This window comes from Diabrotica undecimpunctata, chromosome 5 (assembly GCF_040954645.1).
Source record: "Diabrotica undecimpunctata isolate CICGRU chromosome 5, icDiaUnde3, whole genome shotgun sequence".
Lineage (NCBI taxonomy): Eukaryota > Metazoa > Arthropoda > Insecta > Coleoptera > Chrysomelidae > Diabrotica > Diabrotica undecimpunctata.
Window position 1 is genome coordinate 31,593,990 of NC_092807.1, and position 25,066 is coordinate 31,619,055.

General features: G+C 31.3%; 2 protein-coding genes across 2 annotated transcripts in view; one reads left to right on the forward strand and one right to left on the reverse strand.

Annotated features, from left to right (window-relative positions):
• The window catches only part of LOC140441244 (mannosyl-oligosaccharide alpha-1,2-mannosidase IA-like), a 396,800-nt gene that overhangs the window by 206,918 nt on the left and 164,816 nt on the right, over positions 1-25,066 (reverse strand). The gene's annotated exons all lie outside the window — the stretch shown is intronic.
• LOC140441245 (catalase-like) overlaps positions 18,012-25,066 on the forward strand; it is a 53,240-nt gene continuing 46,185 nt past the window's right edge. The window contains exon 1 of the mRNA XM_072531841.1: positions 18,012-18,164. Coding sequence (XP_072387942.1) covers positions 18,081-18,164 — 84 coding nt within the window. The 5' untranslated portion in view covers positions 18,012-18,080. The remainder of the gene's footprint in view (positions 18,165-25,066) is intronic.

Below are 25,066 nucleotides of genomic sequence, written 5' to 3' on the forward strand. Positions count from 1 at the left end.
TTAAAATGCTTAGTTTTAGAAAAAGTACAGCTTAAAGCGAGAAACGATTTACAATTTCATATTTTTTACCCTTCTTTTTTAAAGATCCCCGAAATAACTGAATATATGAAAAAAATAAAAATGTACTAAATTGTAGCTTTTTTAATGACTAAAATTTTCCTTTATTTAGATTTGTTGTACAATGAATATTTGGCGAGATATAGCCGTTTAAAGCATCGATTTACGATCAAGCACCATCTTTTTCGAGCCCTTTGAACTCACCCCATTTAAAAACCAAGGGTTCCAAAAAGATTTAATTCACAGATCTTTTTAGCTCTTAAAAACCTCTACAAAATCGTTTTTGAAGAAACACTCTATCGTTAAAAATGAAGGAAATACGTTAAAAAACCAATTAATTTTTTTAAATAGGGTACCCAGATAGTTCAAAATTAATAGCTTTTTCCCATGCTTTTATTGGCTGTGATACTGTATCTGCTTTTTACAATAAAGGTAAAAAAAATATTTTTGATATTCTTCAAAAAAGACCGAACATGAAGGAACATGCCGAAATTTTTTACAGTAGTACTGCTAAGCTTGAAGATATTTTAGATGCTGGCAGATACTGTGCAATAATGTTGTACGGAACTGTTAAAGACACGCAGCTTACCAAGTTAAAAAAAAAATAAAAGATTTGGAAGCTTTTCTCGAGCAGATGCGGTACGAACAGTTCATCAAAGCTACAACGAAAAACTGTGCGGTTAAGCTATCATCCCTTCTGCCCACTGTTGATGCCTTAGTTGAGCATTCAAAAAGATGCTATTACCAAATTCAACACTGGCTTGGCAAAGAAAATATCCGAGCATCAGATTGGGGATGGTATTCCAAAGATGGTTTGTTATTACCCGTACGCATGAACAAACAACCTGCACCCGATGAACTTTTGAAAATTATTTTTTGCCAATGCAAAAAAGGATGCGGCGTTTCATGTGGGTGCAGAAAAGTTGGTTTATACTGTAACTCTACTTGTTCTGGGTGTTCAGGTGAAGGGTGCAATAATAGTCCACCAATAATTGAAGAAGATGAGGATGACATAGATCACGATGAAGATGTAATCGATGACGAATAAAGTTAATATTATAATTGTTTTACCTATAAATGTAAATATTTTCAATATTTTATGTATTAATTACTTTTTTATGTATTAATTATTAGTATTCACTATTTATGTAAATGTATAAGAATATATGGTGCCTTTTTATGTTGATAAATTTTTTGTATTTAATTCTACTTTTTTCAATTTATATCTATTAAATTAGTTTATAAAAACTGCAATGTTTTAAAGGGTGATTTTCAAAAGTTGAAAAGTTGCAAAATTTTGGCAAAAAATTGTTTTCACCTATACCACTTATAACAATTGATTTTTAAGGGTTGAAAATTTATGAAATTGTATTTTAAAGTATAAAAAAATCACTATTTAACTAATCCAAACCAAATTTCACTCATCTTAAGATTTGTAATGTTATTTTACAATTTTTGAAAATTAGGGGTAGTTTTCACCGCTAAGAACAATCAGGCTTCATCTGCATGACATAAACTATAAAGCAGAGGGTGAGTTGAGCTTAAATCCAAATTTTTATCCAAATCGATCCAAGGCGAAATCATTTTTTTAGAATTAGTAATTTTTTTACATTAATCTCTAACAAGGGTTGCTTTTTAAGGGTTGAAATATGATGAAACTATTCAAAAGTATAAAATAATCATTATTTAACTAATTCAAATCAAATCTTACTTATATTCAGGTTTAATATGTTATTTTATAATTTTTGACAATTAGGGGTAGTTTTCACCCCTAAAACCCTTCAGCGCACTTCGGTTCGATATAGATTTTGATTCTTGGGCTATCACCTACCTTCTGTTAAAATTTCAACACAATCCATGCAGGATGAAAAAATTGCGAGGTTTTAACTTTTTTCGAGCTTCATTTCCTGAACTACATTGACAGCTTTATAAACACAGTGTGGTAAGTGATGGTACGATATTTTTGTAAAATATAATGCAAATGATTGAAACAATTATTTTTGTTATCTATTACAAAGTAAATAAATTAAAGAAAAAATAAAAAGTTATTAAAAATCTGAATAATTTTAAACGAAGCAGAAACAAATTACAATAATTGTTGAAAATATCCGCTATGTAATTGAATACATATTTTATATCTTCCGTTTAAATTATCCCTTTTTTTTAATGAGGTGTTTCGTTGGACCCTGATAATGTTAACAAATACTACTGACTAAAAGAACATTCTGACACGTACACAACTCATTAACATCTTTAAAACAACACAAATACTCGGTGACTATTTGAGAGAATCTTTACCAATTCCAAAAAAAAATCACGCGCATCAACATATGTGAACAACATAGATCAGCTCCGTGGAGCCCCGGTGCTCTGCATAGCTTCCGGTAGCCATAATAAAATTAAAACATTTATTTAAACGGAACCTGTAAAAATAAAGTTATCAGAGATAAAAATTAACCAAAGCGAAACACCTACTTATAGGATTAACGGGTAAATTTATAAATTTACTATATTGTTAAGCGCCAGGCCAGAATGACCTTGGATCGTCGCGTCGCTTCTTGTTGACGTCTAGTTCGAGTAAAATCGTCTAGCTAAGCGAAGTGCCATTCAAAGAGACGTCAAACCGGGATTCATCCTATCTCCGATGTTTTTTAATATCTTCTTGGATATACAGGTTTTGCAAGGTAAAAACTTTGCAGTGAAAATCAATAATGAACTGATTAATAATCTTACGCTGACGACATTGTTATCTTACGCGATAATTTCAAGGGCCTTTATGAGTTGTTGGATTGCGTAAAAACAACAGCAACAGAAATGGATCTAAAAATTAATGCTTCTAATACAAAACGTTTGATACAAAAAATTTAGTCGCTAACCTCACGACAATGCTTCCCTATAGATATATCAACAAAAGATTGAGGGAGTTACTCTCTTACAATATCTGGGATGCTACGTTATAGACCAACTAGACGTCAAAAGATCAAATGCAGAATTGGAGCAGTTCACACAACGTTTCTAAAAATGAAATTATTCTTCTGTAACCACAGCTTAAACTTAAAATTACGCCTCTAAACGATCAATCGCCTAGAAGCGTTTGAGATGTGGTTGCATAAAATAATGCTCCGAATACCGTGGACAGCAAGTTAGAAAAATGAAGCTGTGTTAAATGCAGCAAATACTATTCATAAGTTATTGAAAACTATTAAAATAAGACACATTTTAAAAATAAGAAAACAAGAACATTTTTGAACATTTCAGCGAAGGAAACACTATCAGGCTATCCATTCTTTTCAGTTTTAGATTTAGAAAAAAATGTTCTTCAACTCGTTGGTTGGAGTTGAAATATTTAGTTTTTGTTGTAATTCTTTTCCACTTCTTGCTAGTATTTGTATATCCTCATTAAATTCAAGATATTCCACTCAACTAACAAAAACTTTCGGCTTTAAAACAAAGTAATTGATAACAATGGATCTATTTTTTTCTTTATCTGTCTGGGTAATTTCTTTGGCTATGAAGTACAGTTTTTATCATTATATTATTAATATTGTTTATATTGTTAATATTGGATCTAGATTTATTGGTACCTGTTTTTTTAATTCTCTTTATACATGGTAACAAAGACTCATTCAAAAATACCCCAAAGGAGCTAAATTCCTTTAAATCAGAGTTCTTAACAATAGCTTTTATCGAACATCTTCAGAACGATTACCTTTTATGATTGAATTATTTGCACAGTTTGTCAAAACTAGGGACGACTTTCAAAATCTTACAATCAGTACGCCCACTTGTTGCGTAGTAGAATTACCGGACATTGAGGGCTATGATGTATCGTTTATGTGAAATAATTACATGCTGTAAACTCCGATTTTAACACATTTATGTAAAAATTTTCAAATCGGTATGATGTAAGAACTACGTATAACGGGTTGCCTACCTTGATATGTAATTTATCTATATGTAAATGTAATTTTTAAGCTGTCTAAAATTAGGTGCCGTTTTCGCTTTTAGTTAGGTTATGTTATTGTATGTAATTTGTGGAAACAAGTTACTATTGTTTTATAATTATAATAAAATAAACTAATGGCTTCAATTAAAAAGAAAACAACCAGGAAACAATTGTAAGTGATGTTAGACTTCATAAAAATAAATAGTGCTTACTGGCAAAATAGTCAAGGAAAGCTAAGAAAGTAGCCCAATTGTGAGAGGAATTTGCTATCATGGTAAATACAGTAGATGGTGGCCCTAAAAAACAGGAGAACAATGAAGACATGTAAGAAGATTAATTTCTGTTACTATCAAATTTAATAAATGCTAAATTTTTAGGTGTTCAATGAGTGGAAGATTTTGCAACTCATTTCAAAGGAGTTCAATTGGAGTTTAAAAGTAAAGATTAATTATTGATGTATTATGTTTATTATGGTGTATAATATTTTTTAGAAGGAAAAGGAAGTCAACCTGTAAAAATTAAAAATGCAATAGTTTTATTTAAAATTCTATAAACATATCCTTTATAAAATTATATCTCAATTATGGAATAAACTGAATACAAACATTTTTATTTAACAATTTTATAACTCAAAATTTTTTAGCCACTTTGTAATATGTTTCAGATTTTTGTTTTGTCTTGATCTTTGTGTTATTCTTTTTGATTTTGTAACTAATTGTAACATAAATACCTACATATCATTATGAAATATACTAATTATAAACACTTTTATTTATTTGTTTTTTTTTTATCTTACAACATCGAAGCAACAACACCTTGTTTGCAGCAATAATACTTCTTCATATTCTCTAAGGGTTATGAGCACATTTGGACCATTTTGTAATATATTTTAGTTTGTTTTACCATTATCATTAGTCAACATCAATGCAACACAGGAATATATGTTTCCAGCTTTAACAAGGCTATAATGTAAAACTCTGTGCTTGTGCAAATAATTCTTTAGGACAATCCTCCATTCACCCCTGTGTCTACCAACTCTTCTGTACATTCTAACTCCAATAGATTTTAAATCATCGTCTAAATTGTCTTGATACCTAAGTCTTGGTTTTCTTCTGGTTTATTGTCCCATCAATCCTTCTTCCTCTTCTGTTAAAAACCTTTCCGACTGTTGCACCTACCTCTTGCCTGATGAAATGCTCTGCTCTATCCATGTAAGGTATGCTACCTTAATGAATTTTATGTCAGGTTCTATACAACCCAAAGTTGTAATGTTTGTGCTACAAACCTTGTTCTTTGTAGTAGTATATTTTAGGTGTATTTGTAGGTTTACTTTGTGGTATATTTTAGGTTTGCGTTAATTTTTGAAATTGTATTTTTCACTTGTATGTTTTAATTTTCCAAGGGTTTTAACAAATTTTGGACTACTTTTTAATATATTTTAAATTTGTTTATTTTGAACTTTTTGCAATTAATTGTAACATACGGGTTTTATGTTTTTAAACATTTTTATTTAACAATTTTATAACACAAAGTTTGTATAAATATAAATCATATAATTATAAAATAAACTGAGGATAAACATTTTTATTTAAATATTTTATAACAACATTTGCAGCGATAACACTTCTTTATATTCTCTAAGGTTTTCAAAACTTTTGAGCCAGGTTGTAATATATTTTTATTTTGTTAGTGTTGTGTCATTTTTGTAATTAATTGTAACATACATGATTTATGTTTTTGTTTTTAACAATATATAAACATTTTTAATTTAATATGTTATAATACAGTGTGCAGCAATATAATATCTTCGTATTATCTAAACAGTTTAAAAAAATTTTGAGCCACCGCCAGAACTCGTGGCTAAAAGACCTGAGGAGACGATTCGACCGCTCATCCGCAGAAATCTTTCGCGCAGCAGTTTCCAAAACCACAATTGCCATTTGGATCGCCAACCTTCGAAAGGAGACGGCGCAATGAGAAGAAGAACATTATTTTCTCTGTCCGATACTACTAATATGTATGTACAGGTACATATGTATACAGATAACGTAAGCTTGATGTTCTTATACTGACAATGAAGTTCTTGAAGTATCATAATTGTTCTATTACTCTTTACTTAATTTGATTGTTACTTTATCATTGCTGTGCAAGTTACTCACCGCAGTAGTTTATCTATGAATCTCAAGTGTGCTCATTAGTATTATTGACTTTTAATATTTCATTGCCTGACGAATCACCAGCTTCCATTTATCCTTGCCTTCTTTGTCCAATTTGTGATGCCCTCTCTTTAAATTTCCCACGTCTTATTTTCCCTCATTATCGGATTGCCTTTATTTTTCTACTAACGAGATAGTAGTATGTTTTGATAATGTTTCATTTTAGTCCAGGCGATCTCTGTTCGGAAACACCCATGTTTTTTATAAAACTTAAAGAGGTCGCTGGTTAAATGATATTAGATAACTAATAATGAAGAAAAAATGTTTTTTTCTTCATTATTAAAAAAAGAAATAATATTTTGTTTGTAAATAAATTAACAGAAAATAGCAAATACAACTGTGAATAAATTACGAAATTAACTGGTCTTACTCATTATTGTTGTCTGTACAAAGAATATAGACTTACCCTTTGAAATATTGCTGTTGTATTCTTAGCCAGTGGAATCTCGTTGGTACCACGTTGTCGGGACGCCGAGTCTCGATAGCATGAGAACCAAAAAACTAGGTGCGTTTCGTTCGCTGCTTAGAGATGAAGTTGAAGTGTCTTGAGACTTAAGACGGTCAGAAAAGAACCCTCTAACCGTTACGTGGTGGTCTGTGTAGCAAGAGGGTATACCAATAAATCACTCTATTGTATTGCGATTTTGAGTGGCGATAATTTAAGTTAATTGTCACGGTAATACGAAACTTTACAGTTGTGTATATTAGCGACACAAAATAACAAGTCAAATTCTCCGTACTTAAAACATAATAAATGAGATAGCCAGTTTAACAATTTTACGAAATAACAGGAAGCAATATACTTTAACAAAGTCGTTAGAATACAGCATTGAATTAGATCACATTATAGTACCTACACTAAAAGAAAAATATTAAATGTAAAAATATGAAAAGAAATAGTACATCCTTTCCCAAACAACCCCCATTTGGATGAATCGTATATGCTCCTGTTTTTTTTTGCTTTCTTTTTCTTCTTGATGGGCCTATCCGTTACTAATGTTGGCGATCATCATGGCAATATTTATCTTATCTGCAGCAGCACGGAAAAACTGCACAGATGTTGTATTGAACCTGATTCTGAGGTTATTTAACCAAGATGTTCTTCTTCTTTCTGGACCTCGTTTTCCAAATATTTTTCCTTGCAGGATGGCTTGATGGAGAGCATATAAAAAGGTGGGCTAAATTTTATATTTAACAATATATGAAGAAAATTGACAAAAAAAAATGAAAATATTTAACCTTTTTCTCCTTTTCGTTGCTATAACTCGGCATCTATGCATTTTAGAAAAAAATTGTACAGGCAAAAAAGCTTTGCAATTAAATTTCCTAGAAGATAGAACTGATTGCAAATTAAAACAATACATAAATTTATTACACTTGCTGCAAAAAAAGGAAAAATAGACCAGTCGTCAGAGATTTAACCCCCAAAAATCATACGAACAAGCTGAATTTTGTCGAGAATATCAATTTTGGGACCCCAAAAAAGATGCCAAAAATTTTACAACCTTAACCACCGGGATTTCCCCTAAAACTACCTTGTAGGGGGTAAAAACGCAACGTTTTATAAATATTGTATGTAAACCTCGTATATTAGGTTTCTTATTTCAATAAAGATCTATCTATCGATTAATGCAATTTTGATTTTTCTCGAAAATGGTGCATTATATGGACGTCAAATAACAGCATCATTTTTTTACGAAAATATAAAAAAGTCGAAAGTCACCAGTCACAATTTTTTTATACCTTATAAATCCTGTTAAACCCTTATAAATTTAACAATCTGTAAATAAAAATAATTAGTCGTGCATTCGTACCAAATTGATAACTATACTGTATACGAAACATTATTTATATGCAAAAATGTTTTGCGTGTCAACCCCTCAAAAGGCGCGAGAAATTATTTAAATTTTTGGTGAAATTAACATACTTTAATGGCAAATATGTTAATTAGAACAGTTTAAAAGGGATTCGCTGATAACCATAACAAAAGTTTAGTAGACGTTTTACACCAAAAGTTGACAGGAATTAATTTTGGATTTTATATGATAAGTGTTGACAAGACAGGCAATTTTTATCCAAAATAATGTTTTGGATCATATACCTCTCTAATTGTTACAACTGTTTTTTGAAAGGGATGAAATATGTCATTCTTATCATTCTCCTTGGATTGTAAATTTCTATTTGGGTCATACAAATATTTTTATGACCTACTGTGTCTGCTCAATTTATTAGACTCACTTCGCAAATTCTAGTTTTGTGTGTTTTATAATCAATTATAATTATAAATATGTTAGCTATAACACAAAAATGATAGTAGTGACCTTTTTGCATATTTATTTGAACAAAAGCAACGTAAATTATTACAGTATTTTACTATATGATTAATATTTTGTTAAGCTACCCTTGGCTTTAAGCAGTGCAGCCACTCTCCTAGGCATACTGTTCATGCATTTTCTTGCGATTTCTTTTAAATTTTCGGTGTGATTCTAATGGAAAATGATTCTTTCTATCAACTGAACCTTGTTCTAGCCGCTTTTCTAATTTCTGGGCTATGTCTATGGCTATGTCACTGGCACTATTTGAAACAGGTTCTAAAAATTTCCAAAAATGTTTAATTTGGCCATTCCGCTCATATCTTAAAATAATACCAAGTTGCTGATAGATAAAAACATCAGTAGTCTCATCACACTGAATGGATACAAACGGTGTCTCTAAAACCTGTTTTTTAATCTCTTCCTGGCAAACAGTTACAATAGCATCTATACTCGTTTTCATCGTTCTTGGCGTGTGCCTGAAATAAGCTACTACGGAATTTTTAATATTCGTCTCTCTCTGATACACAGATGCGTAACTCAATTGTGCGGGTCACGTTCGTCATGGTAAAGTGCGATGAGTAGGGAATGAAGAGACCACTCACGTCTCCCAGTATTGTAGCAATAACACCGATGCGTTTGGCCGATACGGTGTCGGTGATAAGTTCGGCCTCTTTACGAATACAGATAGCTGGCAGTGACGTGTTTTTTTTTAACATGTTACTCTGATCTGTGCAGGTTTGAAGTAGCTGATGAAATAGTTTTTATAAGTAAACAGTTTTTAATTAATTAATAGTTTGAGCTCTTACTGTGTGGAATTCCATTACATAAAATAATACTCTCGACACCTTAAAAATTCCAGTTTATTATAAACTAACTCTCTCTCTTCCGATACCCATTGCAATAATGACTTGTGGCATTGTTCTTGAATGAGCTGGCTAATAGGTTTATAATTGTAGCAATTACCATTGATATTTTATGTTGTTTTAGTCGATTTTAGTCAGTCATTGTTGGAATTTGTTCCGAACAGTTTTACTTATTATTTTTTGTTGTGAATAACTAATTGTTCTATTTAATAAAAAAAATGCCGGGAAAAACGATAACAGGAGAAATGCGACAATGTGTAGTTCATTTATTGGAGTATTTTAAAAAAGAAAAAGAAAACAACGGACCTTTGCTTTCGTTATCATCGGTACATGAACGAGTAGCGGACGCTTTGAAAATCAGTCTTCGCACAGTGACAAGAATAAAGAGTGAATACAAAACAGGGGCAGCTCTTACTACACCAGGAGAGTCACGTAATGTACAAAAAAAAAAGACTAATGATGTCAGCGATACTATAAAAGGAGAGATTAGAAATATACTGTATGGCATGAAAGCAAAAGGAGAGCACGTTACAATTAAAGTTCTAAATACACATTTAAGAAACAAGCATCTCTATGACGGTTCTGATACAAGTTTGTGGCGTCTTATGAAAAATTGTGGGTTTTCATACAAACTAGAAAATAGTAGACGAGTGCTATGTGAGAAACCATGTATTGTCTCCAAACGACTGTATTTTTTGAGGCATTATATAAGAAATTTTTTAAGTCCAAGCCCACTTCAGTTCGTTTTTTTAGATGAAACATGGATATTCCTAAAAGGGGCATATAAACGTACTTGGCAAGATTACTGTGTGAAAAGCATCAGAAAAGGACACGAAAATACAGGTAAACGCTTTGTTGTTTTACATGCCGGAAGTAGGCAAGGATTTGTTAAAGGTGCTGGATTACTGTTTTCTACGAAATCGAAGAGTGCAGACTAACATCATTCTATGGATAAAGAGTCTTTTAAAAAGTGGGTCTCCGAAAAGCTAATACCAATGTTGGAGGAACCATCTCTAATTATTATGGATAATGCCTCATACCATAGCTCTTTAATAGAAAAGTTACCGAATACCAGTTGGAAAAAATCGGACTTACAAGAATGGTTACGAGCGAAAAAAAAATTTTTTGACGACGATTCGGGCAAGACAGAGCTATTGAGTCTTTGTCGCCAGAATAAACCACAAAATACCAGGTACGTTATAGACGAGCTACTCCAAGAAGATGGGCATCAGGTTTTCAGATTGCCTCCATATCACTGTCAATATAATCCGATTGAGTTGGTCTGGGGCATTTCTAAACAATACTATGATCGTCATATTGGAGAACATGGACGTGGAGATGAAACAGTGAAAAAAGTTTGGGGCGATGCATTAGCTGAGGCAACACCTGCAGTGTGGGCGAGTTGTGTTAACCATACTGAAAAATTAATTCAGGACGACTGGGCAAAAATGGTCACATATGATGAAAATAAGTAGGATTATCATCGATTTGGCGGAAGATTCCAATGATGAAGACAGTTCCAGTGAAGACGCTGACTGATTAGCTAATTAATCAAGGTCAGTACGTTGTAACAGTTCAGAATTCGCTACAGTGCTTAAAACTTAAAAAATCTGTATCATTTTTTAATTAAAGTGGGTTAAATAATTAACACTTTTTTGGGTATATTTCAAAATCCTTTTAAAATGTACTTTTCGTTATATCCTGTCCTATTGTACTGCAAGCTAGAAAAATACTTCTTCGCAATTTATACGTATATTCCGTTATTAGAAATTTAATGAAAAATAATTTATAATTTTCTTTTATAACTATTATTTCGTTTGACAAGCTACATTTTGCTCCGCCACTGGAGGAGGTAAACGAATCGAGCTTAGACAAGGAAAGACAGATGAAACAACTTATTGCAAGTGTTTTTACACGCACACGCCAAGAACGATGAAAACGATATTAATAATATACTTTTATTAATAAATCGTTGGGAAAAATCCTAAAAATATACTGGCCTGATAAAATAACAAACGCAGAACTATGGAAAGGAACAAAACAAGAGAAAATAACAATCACGATTAAAAGAAGGAACTGGAAATGGATTGAAAATACACTAAGGAAAGACCAAAATAATATATCCAGACAGAAGAACAAGAGATCATGGAAGAATTGGCCTGAGATGGAGAGAGGTGAGAGAGCGAGAAATATAGATTAATCGGAAAGACTTGTAGAGGTAATTTCAAAGGAATAAAACAGAAGAGGATGCGTTGATCCAGACAATAAGCCATCTTTCACTTTTGGCTAAGAAACACAAGAGCGCCCAATACTTCCTAAGGAGGGAAGGAAGATATCCGTGAACTCAGGTCGGGAATCACAGCAAACCGGCTATGTTGATAGTTTGGTGTTCTAGTTAGGTCTGATTGCACATAAAGTTCAACATGATGAGCGTATTCCAGGAATATTTTGCTAACTCCCGGAGTAGTTTACGGGCAATCATGATTTCGAATGATAAAATGGAAATCCTCTCGTTATCGTATGGCTCCAAGATGTTGTAAGTGCATTATAAGCAGGTAATTTCAATGGAGTATGAAATTCAATTGGACTAATCTATTCTCTTTTTTCCCTTTACAAATTTCTTCATTTTGACCTAATCTCTCAAATATTTCCTTGTTGTATGAATAAATGGATTATCGATTTAACTTGTCACGCCTTTTGGAATAAGGTTACTGCAAGTAACATAAAACGAGTTCATTAATTTACTTTTCCGAAGAGTGTTTTGTTTCAAGAACTAGATTACAGTTCTAATATATTTTATCTTATCTTCAAATGTTATAGTAATTTTAAGATAGTGTTAAACAAATATGTATTGTTTACGGTTAAGTCAACTATTTTACAGAAAACGCAAGCTGACCTTAAAGAATCAAAACAATACATAAACTACGACTTACCAATTGGTGTTTACTTCTTTTTGGTTAATCATGCGTAAGCGTACGGTGGGAATAATTACCTAAAACAAAAGATAAAAACTTAAAATATAAACAATTTAATTACTCTCTTATATAACATTATATTATTATAATAATAAAATATGTATATATATATATAACTGTTTTAGATGGGTTGGAGTCAATAAAAGGGCTATTGGTTAACTATTTTTTATCTCGAGCTTTCAATTGTGTTTACAATTATTATCAAGAGCTGCTAAAAAAGACAAAATATCTTACAAAGTTGAACTAGAAAGAAAAAACAATTTTTGTTAACTCACCAAATAAAATTAGTTTAGTAAATAAAAATTGCTGCTTATAGATCTTAAAAATAATTAATATAAAAATGTCCTAATCTAATAAATGCTTCTCTTAAATTTTTAGTATAATTTTAAAAACATTTTTTTTTAATACAAAAACAATTGAATTTATATATAAGTTAAAATAGCAACCAATTACAAATAAGCCTCAATGTCATAAATGCCAACTTAAAATTTTTATTTTTGACAGTTATATTGCCAAAAATAAAATTTTGTTTAAAAATTCTTTTTTGTTTAGTAACAAAAAAGAAGAAGATTTATTCACCATTGATAGATGTCTGAAAAAATGTAACAGATATATGGAAAATTAAATCAAAATGTGACATTTTACAAGTTTTATACATAAATTATAAAGAAAGAATATAATTATAAATTTTGTTTAGATTTTGAATTTCTGATCCTTTGTTTAAATTATTATCACTTTTGCTAATACAAACCATTTCCAAAAAAGTCCTTTTGAATTTATTACTTTCACTACATAAAATTTTAATGTTATCAAAATCCATAATATGGTCTTTATCGATTACATGCTCTGTCAAAGCACAAGATGGTTTTTTAATTCTGCAATCACTTTTGTTAGAAATAATGCGATTTGAAAGATTTCTGTCGGTCTCACCAACATATTCAGCCTCACACTGAGTACAACTAATGCTGTGTACTACATTGGTTTTTTCAAATTTGTCTATAGGATATTTAGTTTTGGAATATAAAGATGAAATAGTTTTGATGTTCTTTGTTGCTATTTTTATATTGTCAATAACCTTTAGTGTTTGTATTAATTTAGGTGTTAATGATGGTATAAAAGGTAGTGAATGATAATAGATGTTCTGATTGTTAGATACAATGTTTTGAGATTTAACACCACAAAAAAATGGTGTTAAGTTATTTATATTAACAATATTAGAAAAAAGCATCCTATGTAGCATATCTGGAGGATAAGAGTTTTCAATTAAAATATTTTTTAACAATTGAAGATCTTTTTGTAGATAATCTGGATGAGAAAGCTTAAAACACGTTCTTTTAATCCTGTTATAAGGTTAATTTTCATCTTATTTGGACGATGAGAGTAATAGCTTATAAATCTATTACTACATATGGGTTTTCTGAACCATCTGGTTTTAAAAAAACTTTTTTAAAGTTTTTTTAAAAACTAAAAAATTTTTTTTAAAGCTTTCTCATCCAGATTATCCACAAGAAGATCTTCAATTGTTAAAAAATATTTTATTGTTAAAATATTTTTTCTTATATTGTTAATATAAATAACTTTTATAACTATATAATTAACTTTAAATAACACCATTTTTTGCTAAATCTCAAAACATTGTATCTAACAATCAGAACATCTATTATCATTCACTACCTGTTATACCATCATTAACACCTAAATTAATACAAACACTAAAGGTTATTGACAATATAAAAATAGCAACAAAGAACATCAATACTATTTCATTTTTATATTCCAAAACTAAATATCCTATAGACAAATTTGAAAAAACGAATGTAGTAAACAGCATTAGTTGTACTCAGTGTGAAGCTGAATATGTTGGTGAGACCGGAAGAAATCTTTCAAATCGCATTATTTCTCACAAAAGTGATTGCAGAATTAAAAAACCATCTTGTGCTTTGGCAGAGCATGTAATCGATAAAGACCATATTATGGATTTTGATAACATTAAAATTTTATGTAGTGAAAGTAATAAATTCAAAAGGACTTTTTTGGAAATGGTTTGTATTAGCAAAAGTGATAATAATTTAAACAAAAGATCAGAAATTCAAAATCTAAGCAAAATTTATTATTATATTATTTCTTTATACCGGATCACCCTGTATTTTATTTTTTTTAGAAATATTGTGCTTATGATATTCTTTCATTTTTATATATTATATATTATTCCCTATACATAAACTCATTATTTTTCGAGATATTTTTAGTTTTCTTCAAATTTCGGGAATACATTCAATTTTTGTAAGTAGAAATAAGTATTGGGTATTGAGTGATACTATAACAAAATTATTTTTATTCAATAAGTAGCTAATAAAAAAATAAACCATAATAATATGTAATGAATGTAACCATTAATGTGATATTAAGGAAATAAGTCTAAAGTAAATGTTCAAAATGTTCACCTTCAACGTCTATACAAGTTTGTAACTGATATTCAAATGACCGAGCCACATTTCTCAACATTTGTAAGTCAATTTTATTAAAAGTTTCTCTTCTTCTATTTTTCATATCGTCTGGCGTTAATGGAGGCTTCTGGTATACGAGGTCTTTTATACAGGGTGTTTCAAAAAGGTATGTCATAAATTAAATCACGCATTCCGGGGACAAAAATAAATTGATTGAATCACCTTACCTTAGTACAAAAGGGTACACAAAAAAAGTTACAGCCCTTTGAAGTTACAAAATAAAAATTGATTTTTTGCATTATCTCCTAAACTACTTGACATTTTGTAATAAAAATGGACAAGTTACTTTCTTGTTCTGAAAGCATTTTTTATAAAAAAGAAACAACAAAATCTAAGCGCACCGAAAAATTTTAAGGGGGGTGTGCAGCCCTAAATTCCCCCAAACTTTTGCGTACGTTCAAATCAAATGAATTTTGTGGCATCGTTAGTTTAACACATTATTTTTAAAAATTTTTTGCCTCGTATCACTTTTTTTAAAAAACAGTTTTTATTGAGTTACGGCCCTTTTCACTAACCTTTAATAAATTACGTGCAACTAAATAAATGGCTCAAATGAATTAGCAAGTACAAAAAATCTCTATAAAATCTATAAATATGATATTACAATAAATGTTTAAAATGACCCCCATTTTCTTCAATACACATTCGGTATCGTTTTAATAAGGAAAACCGAATGCGCTGAAAAATCATATTTTTCTGATGAAATTGATTTGCAGCTTCAATTATACTAACCCACTTGGCAAAAATTTGAATTTGATTGATTGATATGATTATTCGTATGATTTCTCTTGTTGTTATTAGATGGCGTTGTTACGTCTGTAAATAGTTATTTCGATAATTATTGGCCTACGACGGGATAGATTTTGTTTCGATTCAGAGCAGTGGCATATACCGCTCTGATGACACCTAAACAGGTCGAAATACGTACAAGCGGCTTGCCGCTGCCCTGTATCGAAACAAAAATCTATAGTAATGCAAAACCCAATACTATAAGTATCATTGCCTACATTTTTCTAAAAAATAAGTTTTTTTAATATCTTGTACCACAATGGAATTATCGACCGATGTCGCACTAAAAACTCACCCTGTATATGTAGTATGAGGTATGAGTATAGTATATAGAGTAGGCAGAACAGCTAGAGATGCCCTTGAAAATAAGTCCTACACTACAGCTATCTTCTTAGATGTCTCGCAGGCCTTTGACAAAGGTATGACATGATGGTCTAATTTCCAAAATTAAGTCACAGCTACCTCATCCCATAGCCAAAATTCTAGTCATATAATATAACAAATAGATCCTTCTTAATTAATCATGGCGAAGCTTGTCCTTCGATATATCCGATCTCGGCAGAAGTCTTTCAAGGTAGTGTGCTTGGTCCAACCCTATATTTATTGTACACGGCTGACATCCCTACTACAAATTTTACTACGATTCCTACGCAAGCAGACGATACTGTCATAATGGCCACTCATGTGAATCCAAATTTTCAAAATCTGCATTGATTCTCTCTACAACTTTATATACCTGTTGTATGTTGATTGTTTTATGAACCCAAATTGATGTAATGATATTAGTTTTTTGTTTTCTAGTATAGGCATTAGCCTGGTAAGTGTCAGCTTTTCAAAAACTTTGGAAACCACTCGAAGAAGACTAATAGGTTGGTAGGACTGTACATTTTCTGGTTCGTCTCCTGGCTTTAGTATCATTGTTATCTGTGCTAATTTCCATTGTAGTGGGAAATGACCTAATCTCACTACAGAGCCTTTCTCTGGGAGTTGCTGCAGAGTTTTTCCAGTAATAGGGTCGTATCCTGAGGCCTTTTTTGAATCGACGACGTTGTGTTGTATAATATTTCTTACTTTATTTTTTGTGAATCTTCTTTCAGAAGGTATAGTTGATAAGGTTTTGTGAGTCAATCTCTACTTCAGTTTTTTAGTGAGTATTTTCCGTCATTTTTTTTAAAGGTTTTCCAAGGTTTTAAATGTTAGTTGTTTAATTGAATGTTTTGGTGGACAATGTTAAGCTGAAAAAGTTATATATCCTGTCCAATCTTCTACAACTACATTTGTGGTTTGAATATGTGCTTTTTGATACTGGGTTGTCTGGTAATGTTTGAAGTTGTTTCTAATAATGATTTCTGTCCCGCCGTGTGCAATTTCATCTGGATGTGTTGTTGGATGTGTGATATATTTTATAGTTTTAAAATTTTATGAAACTTTTTTTCGTGAAGTTTGTTTATGAAAACAGTATTATGTCTAGTTTATGATTAATTCTAAATGTTTGTGTTGTGTCAAGCCATAAGCATTCCATAGTGCAAATTTTAGTGTATTAGTCATTAGTTCATTTTTGCGACAAGTGTTGCAAGTTTAGCATGGTGCTCATTTGTTCTATAAGCCCTTTTATCATATTATTTATTTCTTGTATGCCATTTGTCTCAGTAACCAGTGGAATCTCTTGTTGGTTGGTATTTACCATTTGAACATAGGTAGGTCTTTGTGTTGTACTTACGGAACGGGTCCAGATTCGATAAATGTAAATAAAATATGGAACATATTGAAAGAATGAACCAATGTATATTGGAAAGATAGTAAAATACAAAGAGGCGTGGGACGTTCCCAAAGAAGATGGCAAGACTTAGAACGGAAAAGGCTTGAAGTCTAATCCTTGAAGTGAAGATGAAGACGAAATAGAAAGATTTTGGTTTTAGTATAGTCTTTGCATATGGTGACCGTTCTTAATTTTCCAATATTTATTTGTTAGATCTTCGATTGCCGACTAATGTTACATTTGCTTCATAGTTGACTCTACGAATTTGAAATTTATTTACCTACTTTTTGGCTGGTAGATAATTCTTAGTAAAACCTGATGTTTACTATCATATATATTACTATCATACCATATTACCAAATTTAATAAAAACTATACTGATATTGAATAAAATCTATTGATATCTAGGTCAGGTAAAAGCCGCTCATTGTCCTTCAAACGTTGTGGTCTTTAGGCCCCTTACGAATTCCAACGATAAGAATTGTTAGAAAACAAAAACATGATTCACACATAACGTTTAAACTATCGTGTTTTCGATACTATTTGAACAATCTACTGCCGTGTATATAAATACTGTCCCAACCACTTCAAGAGCATTTATTGTCATACTTTTAACAATAAACGTTATATTTTGTGAAACATTTTTAAAGAAAATGGCATCGAGAACTACTGACAAAAAGGTATCTAATCGAGATGAAGCCGCCGAAGAGCTAACCAAATGGTCTGAAAAGAATAAGGTAAGTAATAATTTTTTTTTAATACAATTATTTATTTTTACCTCTTTTATTGCCACAATTTTCATTGCTACTTGTTTAATTATCACTTATCTACATTTGCATTATCTGTAAAAATCTTCTTTTTGTTTCCCTTGTAGGACATGGACCTGTTTATTCTAATATTCCAGCTCTTGTGATGTTAATAACCATATGTCATACCACATCTTCGGGGGTCTTCCTAGTGTTCTTTTTGTATTGAGTTTATGCGTTTTTACCCATTTCGCGATTCTTCTTGGGTCCATTTTGTTAACATGACCTCTCCATTTGCAGCGTCATGCTTGTGTCCATCTTAGCATATCCTGGGCTCGAGTTTCTCTTAATGTATCCTCATTACTTATTCTATCTATAATAGAAATTCCCCTTAGGGTTCCTAATACTTTTATTTCTCTAGTTCTCAATATATATATATATATATATATATATATATATATATATATATATATATATATATATATATATATATATATATATATATGCTATATATGCAGATTTTGCTCTCTACGCTCATATATTTGTTCTTCCATATGATATCTCTGAGGTATCTCAATATTCCGGCTGCCTTGTTGACTTGTGTTTTCACTTCCTCTACAGCATATCTATCAAACGATACATCTACTCCTAGGAAGTTGAAATCATGACTTGTTCTCTTATGTGTTCGTTAAACATTACTTTATATCTGATAGAGCTCTTGGTTATAACCATTGACTAGGTCTTTTCGTGGAATATTGACATGTTTACCTTGAGTGCGGTTATACTAGTCCAGTAACTCATGCGGAAAATAGGACCTTACCTCCCAGTTGAGTGCCAACCCATATTGGAAATTTAAAATTGTAATATCGTGAATTTTTTTGCAGATTTCGACTTCTTCTTCTTCTTCTTCCTCTTTATAAGAAATTCTGCTTGTTCATTGGCAGATTAATACATCTATGGAAGGTTGTCACTCCATCTTTTGCGCGGGCGTCCGATACTTCTTCCGATTGGTGACTTATCTTTTGGTATTTTGACGACACGGGTCTCCTCCATTCTGCTTATGTGATTATTCCATTCTTTTTTTCTATTTTGTGTCCATTCATGGTATGTGTAACTGTACGTTACATTTTCTTCTAATGTCTTCACTTTTCTTTCAATCTCTCAGCGTATTTCCTGTAATTCTTCTCAGTACTCTCATCTCTGCCGTTTCCAGTAGCCTTTGCGTTGTGGCTGTGTCTGGTCTTGTTTCTGAGGCATATGTCATTATTGGTTTTACACTGGCTTTATAAATTCTTGATTTCATCTCAGTGTGAATGTGTCTGTTTCGACATATAGTGTTATTAGGGCATCCTGCCAGTCTATTTGCTTTTTGTACTTGATCTCTCACTTCTTTGTACAGGTCTCCATAGCTAGACAGTGTAATTACCAGGTATTTTATTTTTTTCGACTTCAGTAGTATAAATTGGTTTTTGAAATATTCAAGAAATTATTTTTATTTATTGGTACCCCATTTTGAATGTTTTCAGTACACCGTAGCGTGTTTAAATTCAACTTTCAAAAACCCACGTTTAAATCCAATATTTAAGAACCCGTGTTAGGTGAAAGTGGTTAAATTCCTCTCAAGTACAGATGGGAATGGCTTAATTCTAAATTCCTCCTAAAAATCTTATGCTAATTAATAATCCAATAATTTGTGCCTTGAATCAATTACAGATATCAATGCAATCAAATCATATTTACTAGAATAAAAAAACTATTCCCTCTTAGTTTCCACCATGAATAAACTCCAGCATACCCCAAATTTATTTTCTAGTGACTCATTTCCGTGCCATAATTTTGAATTAGGATATCAATTAACTTCTATCCCTATTAGGAATGTGTAATCTAATAAAGGTGATGAGCCTGCAATAATTCTATTTCAAAGAATCTCACTTGACAATCCACTTCACACTATAATCTTTACAGATGGGTCAGTTGATAAGTAAGTGCTCAGCAGGATTTGGTGATTTTTGTCCTGACTTTGAGTAAACTCCCTACGCAGACTCAAGTTTGCACTGCAGACATTATTGCAGTTAATCATGCGGTTCAAATTGTCTTGGAGACGGATATCAAGAGGGCCTTAATCTTGTCTGATTCTAAAAGTATTATCCAAAAGATAGGGAAAACATCTCACTCAATGGAAACTGAACATACCTCTATCATGACCAAAAGGGGCCTTATAGAAGCCAATCAACAGGACATCAGTATTATTCTGGCATGGATTCCAGGGCATTCGGATATTAATGGCAATTGTGTTGCAGACAAATTGGCAAATATAGGAAGATCACTAAAAATGCCAGCCAAAGTTAAATTGCATTATTCAAACTACTTATTTTATATTAAAAAGCTAATTTGTACTCGATGGGCACAAGAATAGAGTTCAAACAGATCAAAAGGGTCGTTTTATAGTAAAATAGTCAATAAATGGAACAAAACACCAGGGTTCAATCAATTTCCTTATAAAGACAGAAGGCATATCACCACAGTAATTAGAATGAGAACAGGACATTGTTCCACTCCAGTTTATTTATTCCGAATAGGTATTCGGGACAACCCATACCGTGAATGTGATCAAATTGGATCTCTGAATCATATTATCCTAGAGTGTCCAATAAACGTTTCTCCAAATTTTGACCTCTACAAAGAATTGGTTAAAACAAAACTACAAACTCCTATAGAGATTTGCTCTCTCCTATACAATCTTATTCCTCAAAGACTAAATTTATTGATTACATTTCTTAATCTATCCAAAATCAATCTATAATATATATTCCTTTCTTATATTCTACTATAACATAACCTTACAAATTCCTCCCTTTTTTTACACCTAGGTTCTCTGACTATCATCCGTTGGTACCATTTCTGGTATGTGTTCAGCTTGGTTGCTACCCCCAAGCGAGAAAAGTTTTATCTTGTGTTGTATTGTCTTTCCTATACTAACTGTTAGGCCCAACAAGAAGAAGTTTCAACATAGTGTTCATTCAATATAAAATAAGTGTTATATGGGGATATTCGATTGTCTAGAGAAAGTTGAGAATATCCCCCCTGAATTAGCTGGGCAAATTATCCCCTGGGATATTACCCAATAAAGGAAGAAAAAGAAGAAAACCCGCGTTTTATAAAGTTACCATGGTAACATCAACAATGCTTAAAATATTACTGACAAATATTTCAAAAGCTTTATTCAAATATTTGGAAATCTTAATATTTTAAATGAATGTAAAAATTACAGTTGGTATTGTTTGAAATATTTATACTTCCGTTTTTTAAATCAGAGGGAATGCTGTTCAAATTAATTTCACCGACATTCTCGGAAGCCAATGTGGGGTTGTACTTTCATTAATGGCACTCCCAATAATGTTTGAAACATTCTTCTCATTCTTCTTTTAAGCAATATACAACCAGTAATAACAATTCTAACAATTTAGATTGTGACAATCTGTCACAATCTGATGTGACAAATTGCAAATTAATTTTTGTTTTTTTTTTCATTTGCATAATAACGAAAGGTATACTGATATACATCACAAATTCAAAAGTCTTATATTATTAGCTCCTATTTCAATTTTTTGTAGTAATAGTACATCATTTAAAAGTGTACCAATAAAAAAAATAGCGTAAAGTATTCGTGGATAACTAGTCTTTAAAACACTTGCTCTATCTCTAGCACTCCGGCTGCGCTGTCGTGCTCGAAAAATTGGGCGTGTTTTAAAGACCGCAATATCCTTTATACTTTAATATATTATATTTTTATTATATTGCAAACAAAATTCTTCCAAAAAGCAGTTACTTCAACTGTTTGTCAAAGTCTTCGTTTAATAAACTTTCAAAGTATTTTTTCCACTTCTTTTAATATCCCTTTCCTGATCAAGTATTTTATAATTTTTGTCTCTGATACATTTAAGCTGATTAAAATCTTTTTGCTTGGTTTGATCTATGTTTGTCTATTAATAATCGGATGTGATTGGTATTTAATAATACCACACAATTCGCCATATGCAATCATGACAGTAATATTATCCTATTAGTGATTCCATGGTAAATATTTGACTTAATACTAATGTTTACTATGTCGATATAGTATCATGAGTGGAGAGCGGAATATACGCAACATAACATTACCAAAATATGCAGCTATTTTTTCTAAATTTGCCTAAATTTGCAAATGTATAATAAAAATACTTAAAAATAAAACAAAATATTAAATATAAACAATTATGTTTAATACCAATTTATTTTTTACATAAAAACAAATGAAATGACACACAAAAACTGATATTATAATTAAGAATTTAAAACATAATAGTATGAATTTGTAATTAAATATTTTTCAAAATTTTCAAGTAACAATGTTTGTTTTCCATCACCAAAAATTCCTTTTTTCTAATGACTTTATTATATCTTATAAAAACTAAAATTAACTTTTATAAGTTCTTTAGCAGTTTGTACGTTACTTAAAAGTTCTTGACTTTGTATTCACTCACTGTAGACCATTTTGTAATTGTTACGGGCTCTGGAGGCAAGCTTACACCTAGTAATTTTTCTTTATAGATTTGTACGCGTAAAAGTGCATTCAAAATTTTTTTTTAACTTTTGAAATTAATTTATTGACTAAATTCACTTCTTAGAACTTCTGCTTCTCTGTTTATGCCATGTAGAAGAAAGTGAGTTGTACCATCTTCTTCTTATTGTGCCACCTTCTAACGAAGGTTGGCGATCACTTACTTAAACGCTTCCCTATCTTTTGTGACGTAAAATATCTGTAACCCTGAGGTTACTCCAATCTCTGATATTCCTCAGCCAATATTTCTTCTTTCTTACCAATATTTTCTTCCCTCTACTCTTCCTTGCATGATGACGTCTAGAAGAGAGTATTTATCATTTCGAAGGATGTGGCCCAGATACGATGTTTTTTTATTTTAATTTAATTACGTAAAAATTGTTATCGCTTAAAGAAACTGTAATTTCCAAACATTCACATTGTCCTTTGTTGCCTCGTTAGGAATATTGAAGTTCCAATATGTTTGCAAAAATTGCCTAAAACGTGTATTTTGCAATTTTTTTACCGGATGTTTGCTGCTGACAGAGCTTTATACAGGTCTTGTAGGAGCGCAACACAAACATCTTTGTGTTGCGTTCCGCACATATGATGACCTCTATACAGGTTGTTTCATAAAAAGGTAACCCCGTCTCTAGGGTAGGTAAAAAACTGAAAAATAATTGGGGTTTGCTTAGTAAAAAATTTTTGTAACGCCATCCGTTTTCAAGATACAGGGCGTTGAAGAAAAAAAATTTTACGCATTTTTTACGATTTTGCCGAAACTACTGGCAACATTGTAATGAAATTTTATACGAATATGTTTTGGAAGCTGATACATCCCATGAATTTGTTTTTATATCTGATTCTCATAGAGGGCGTTAGTTACACGGATCGTACTAAGTATTAGTCAATATAACTTTTTTAAGAGTATAATTATTAATCAAAATTTCAAGTAAACTTAAACATCATTCAATTTTACACGAAAAAGGTACTCTTGGTAAAACTCTATACTGTGTACCGTTTTCGGAATATTTTGATTTAAAAATTATGAAGTAATAATTGATGCTGGTATAAAATAGTTAGTAATTAAACAAAACTCACAAGAAGAAAATTAAATTAATGACTAAGAACATAAAATAAAATTCAATTACAGTAAGTGTTCAAAATGCTCTCCGTTTTCGCGAATACATAAGTCTATTCTTTTTTCTAAAGATTCCATTAACCTTCTAAACGGTAGGGGATCAGCTATGATGTCATTAAATTGACGTTGAACTCTTTCTTCCAATTCTTGGCGTGAATTTACCTCTGTAGCATAGACTTTTTCCTTAATATACGACCAAACTGCGTAGTCCAAAGAGTTAAAATCGCATGACCGAGGAGGCCAATGAATCGGAGCTTCTGCACCTCTACCAATCCATCGATTCGGAAAATGATTACTCAACCAATCATGACACCTTCTATCAAAGTGTGGTGGAGCTCCATCGTGCATAAAAAATAAAGATCTTCGCTCGTTTAGCGTTAAATCTTCTAATATCTCGAATAAGGAATTGTTTAAAAAATCAAGATACATATCACCATTTAAATTTCCAGGTAGAATATGATACCCTATTAATTTGTTAAATAAAGTTGCTGCCAAAACATTAACTTTAAATGAGTGTTGTTAATGTGATACCCTTTTGACTCGTGGATTCTCATCACACCAGTAGTGTGCATTATGGGAGTTAAACATACCTTGTCGCGTAAAGGTGGCCTCGTCTGTAAAAAGAATGCATTTTAAAACATTTGGATTGTGGGCTGTCCTTTGTTGCAATGTTTCACAAAAATCCACTCTAACCGGTAGATCATCTGGCAAGAGCTCTTGGACTTGTCTGTAATGATAAGGATGTAATTGCTGTTCTTTCAGTATCCGCCAAGTACTTGAAGAAGAAGTATTTGTTTGTCTTGCTATATTCCTTACGCTAACTGTTGGATCTTGATCAAGTAAATTTAAAATATTATTTTCTTTATTAATTGTTCTTGTTGTTCTTGGTCTACCAGAATTTATTTTATTTGGTCTCACATTCCCAGTTTCTCGACAACGTCGTTCAACGGCTCTAAATGTTTTTTTACTTGGTAAGTTTCTTCTAGGAAACTTTTCTGCATAACTTGTCACAGCTGCACTAGAACATCCTAAACATTCGCCTAAGGTTAATAACATGTCAGTGTATTCAACATTTGAGTACATTTTGATTTGATTTTACAAATAACAAGGTTTCAAAACTCTAATTATTGTTGATTTATCGTCATAACAATCAATAAATGTCAGATTTCCATG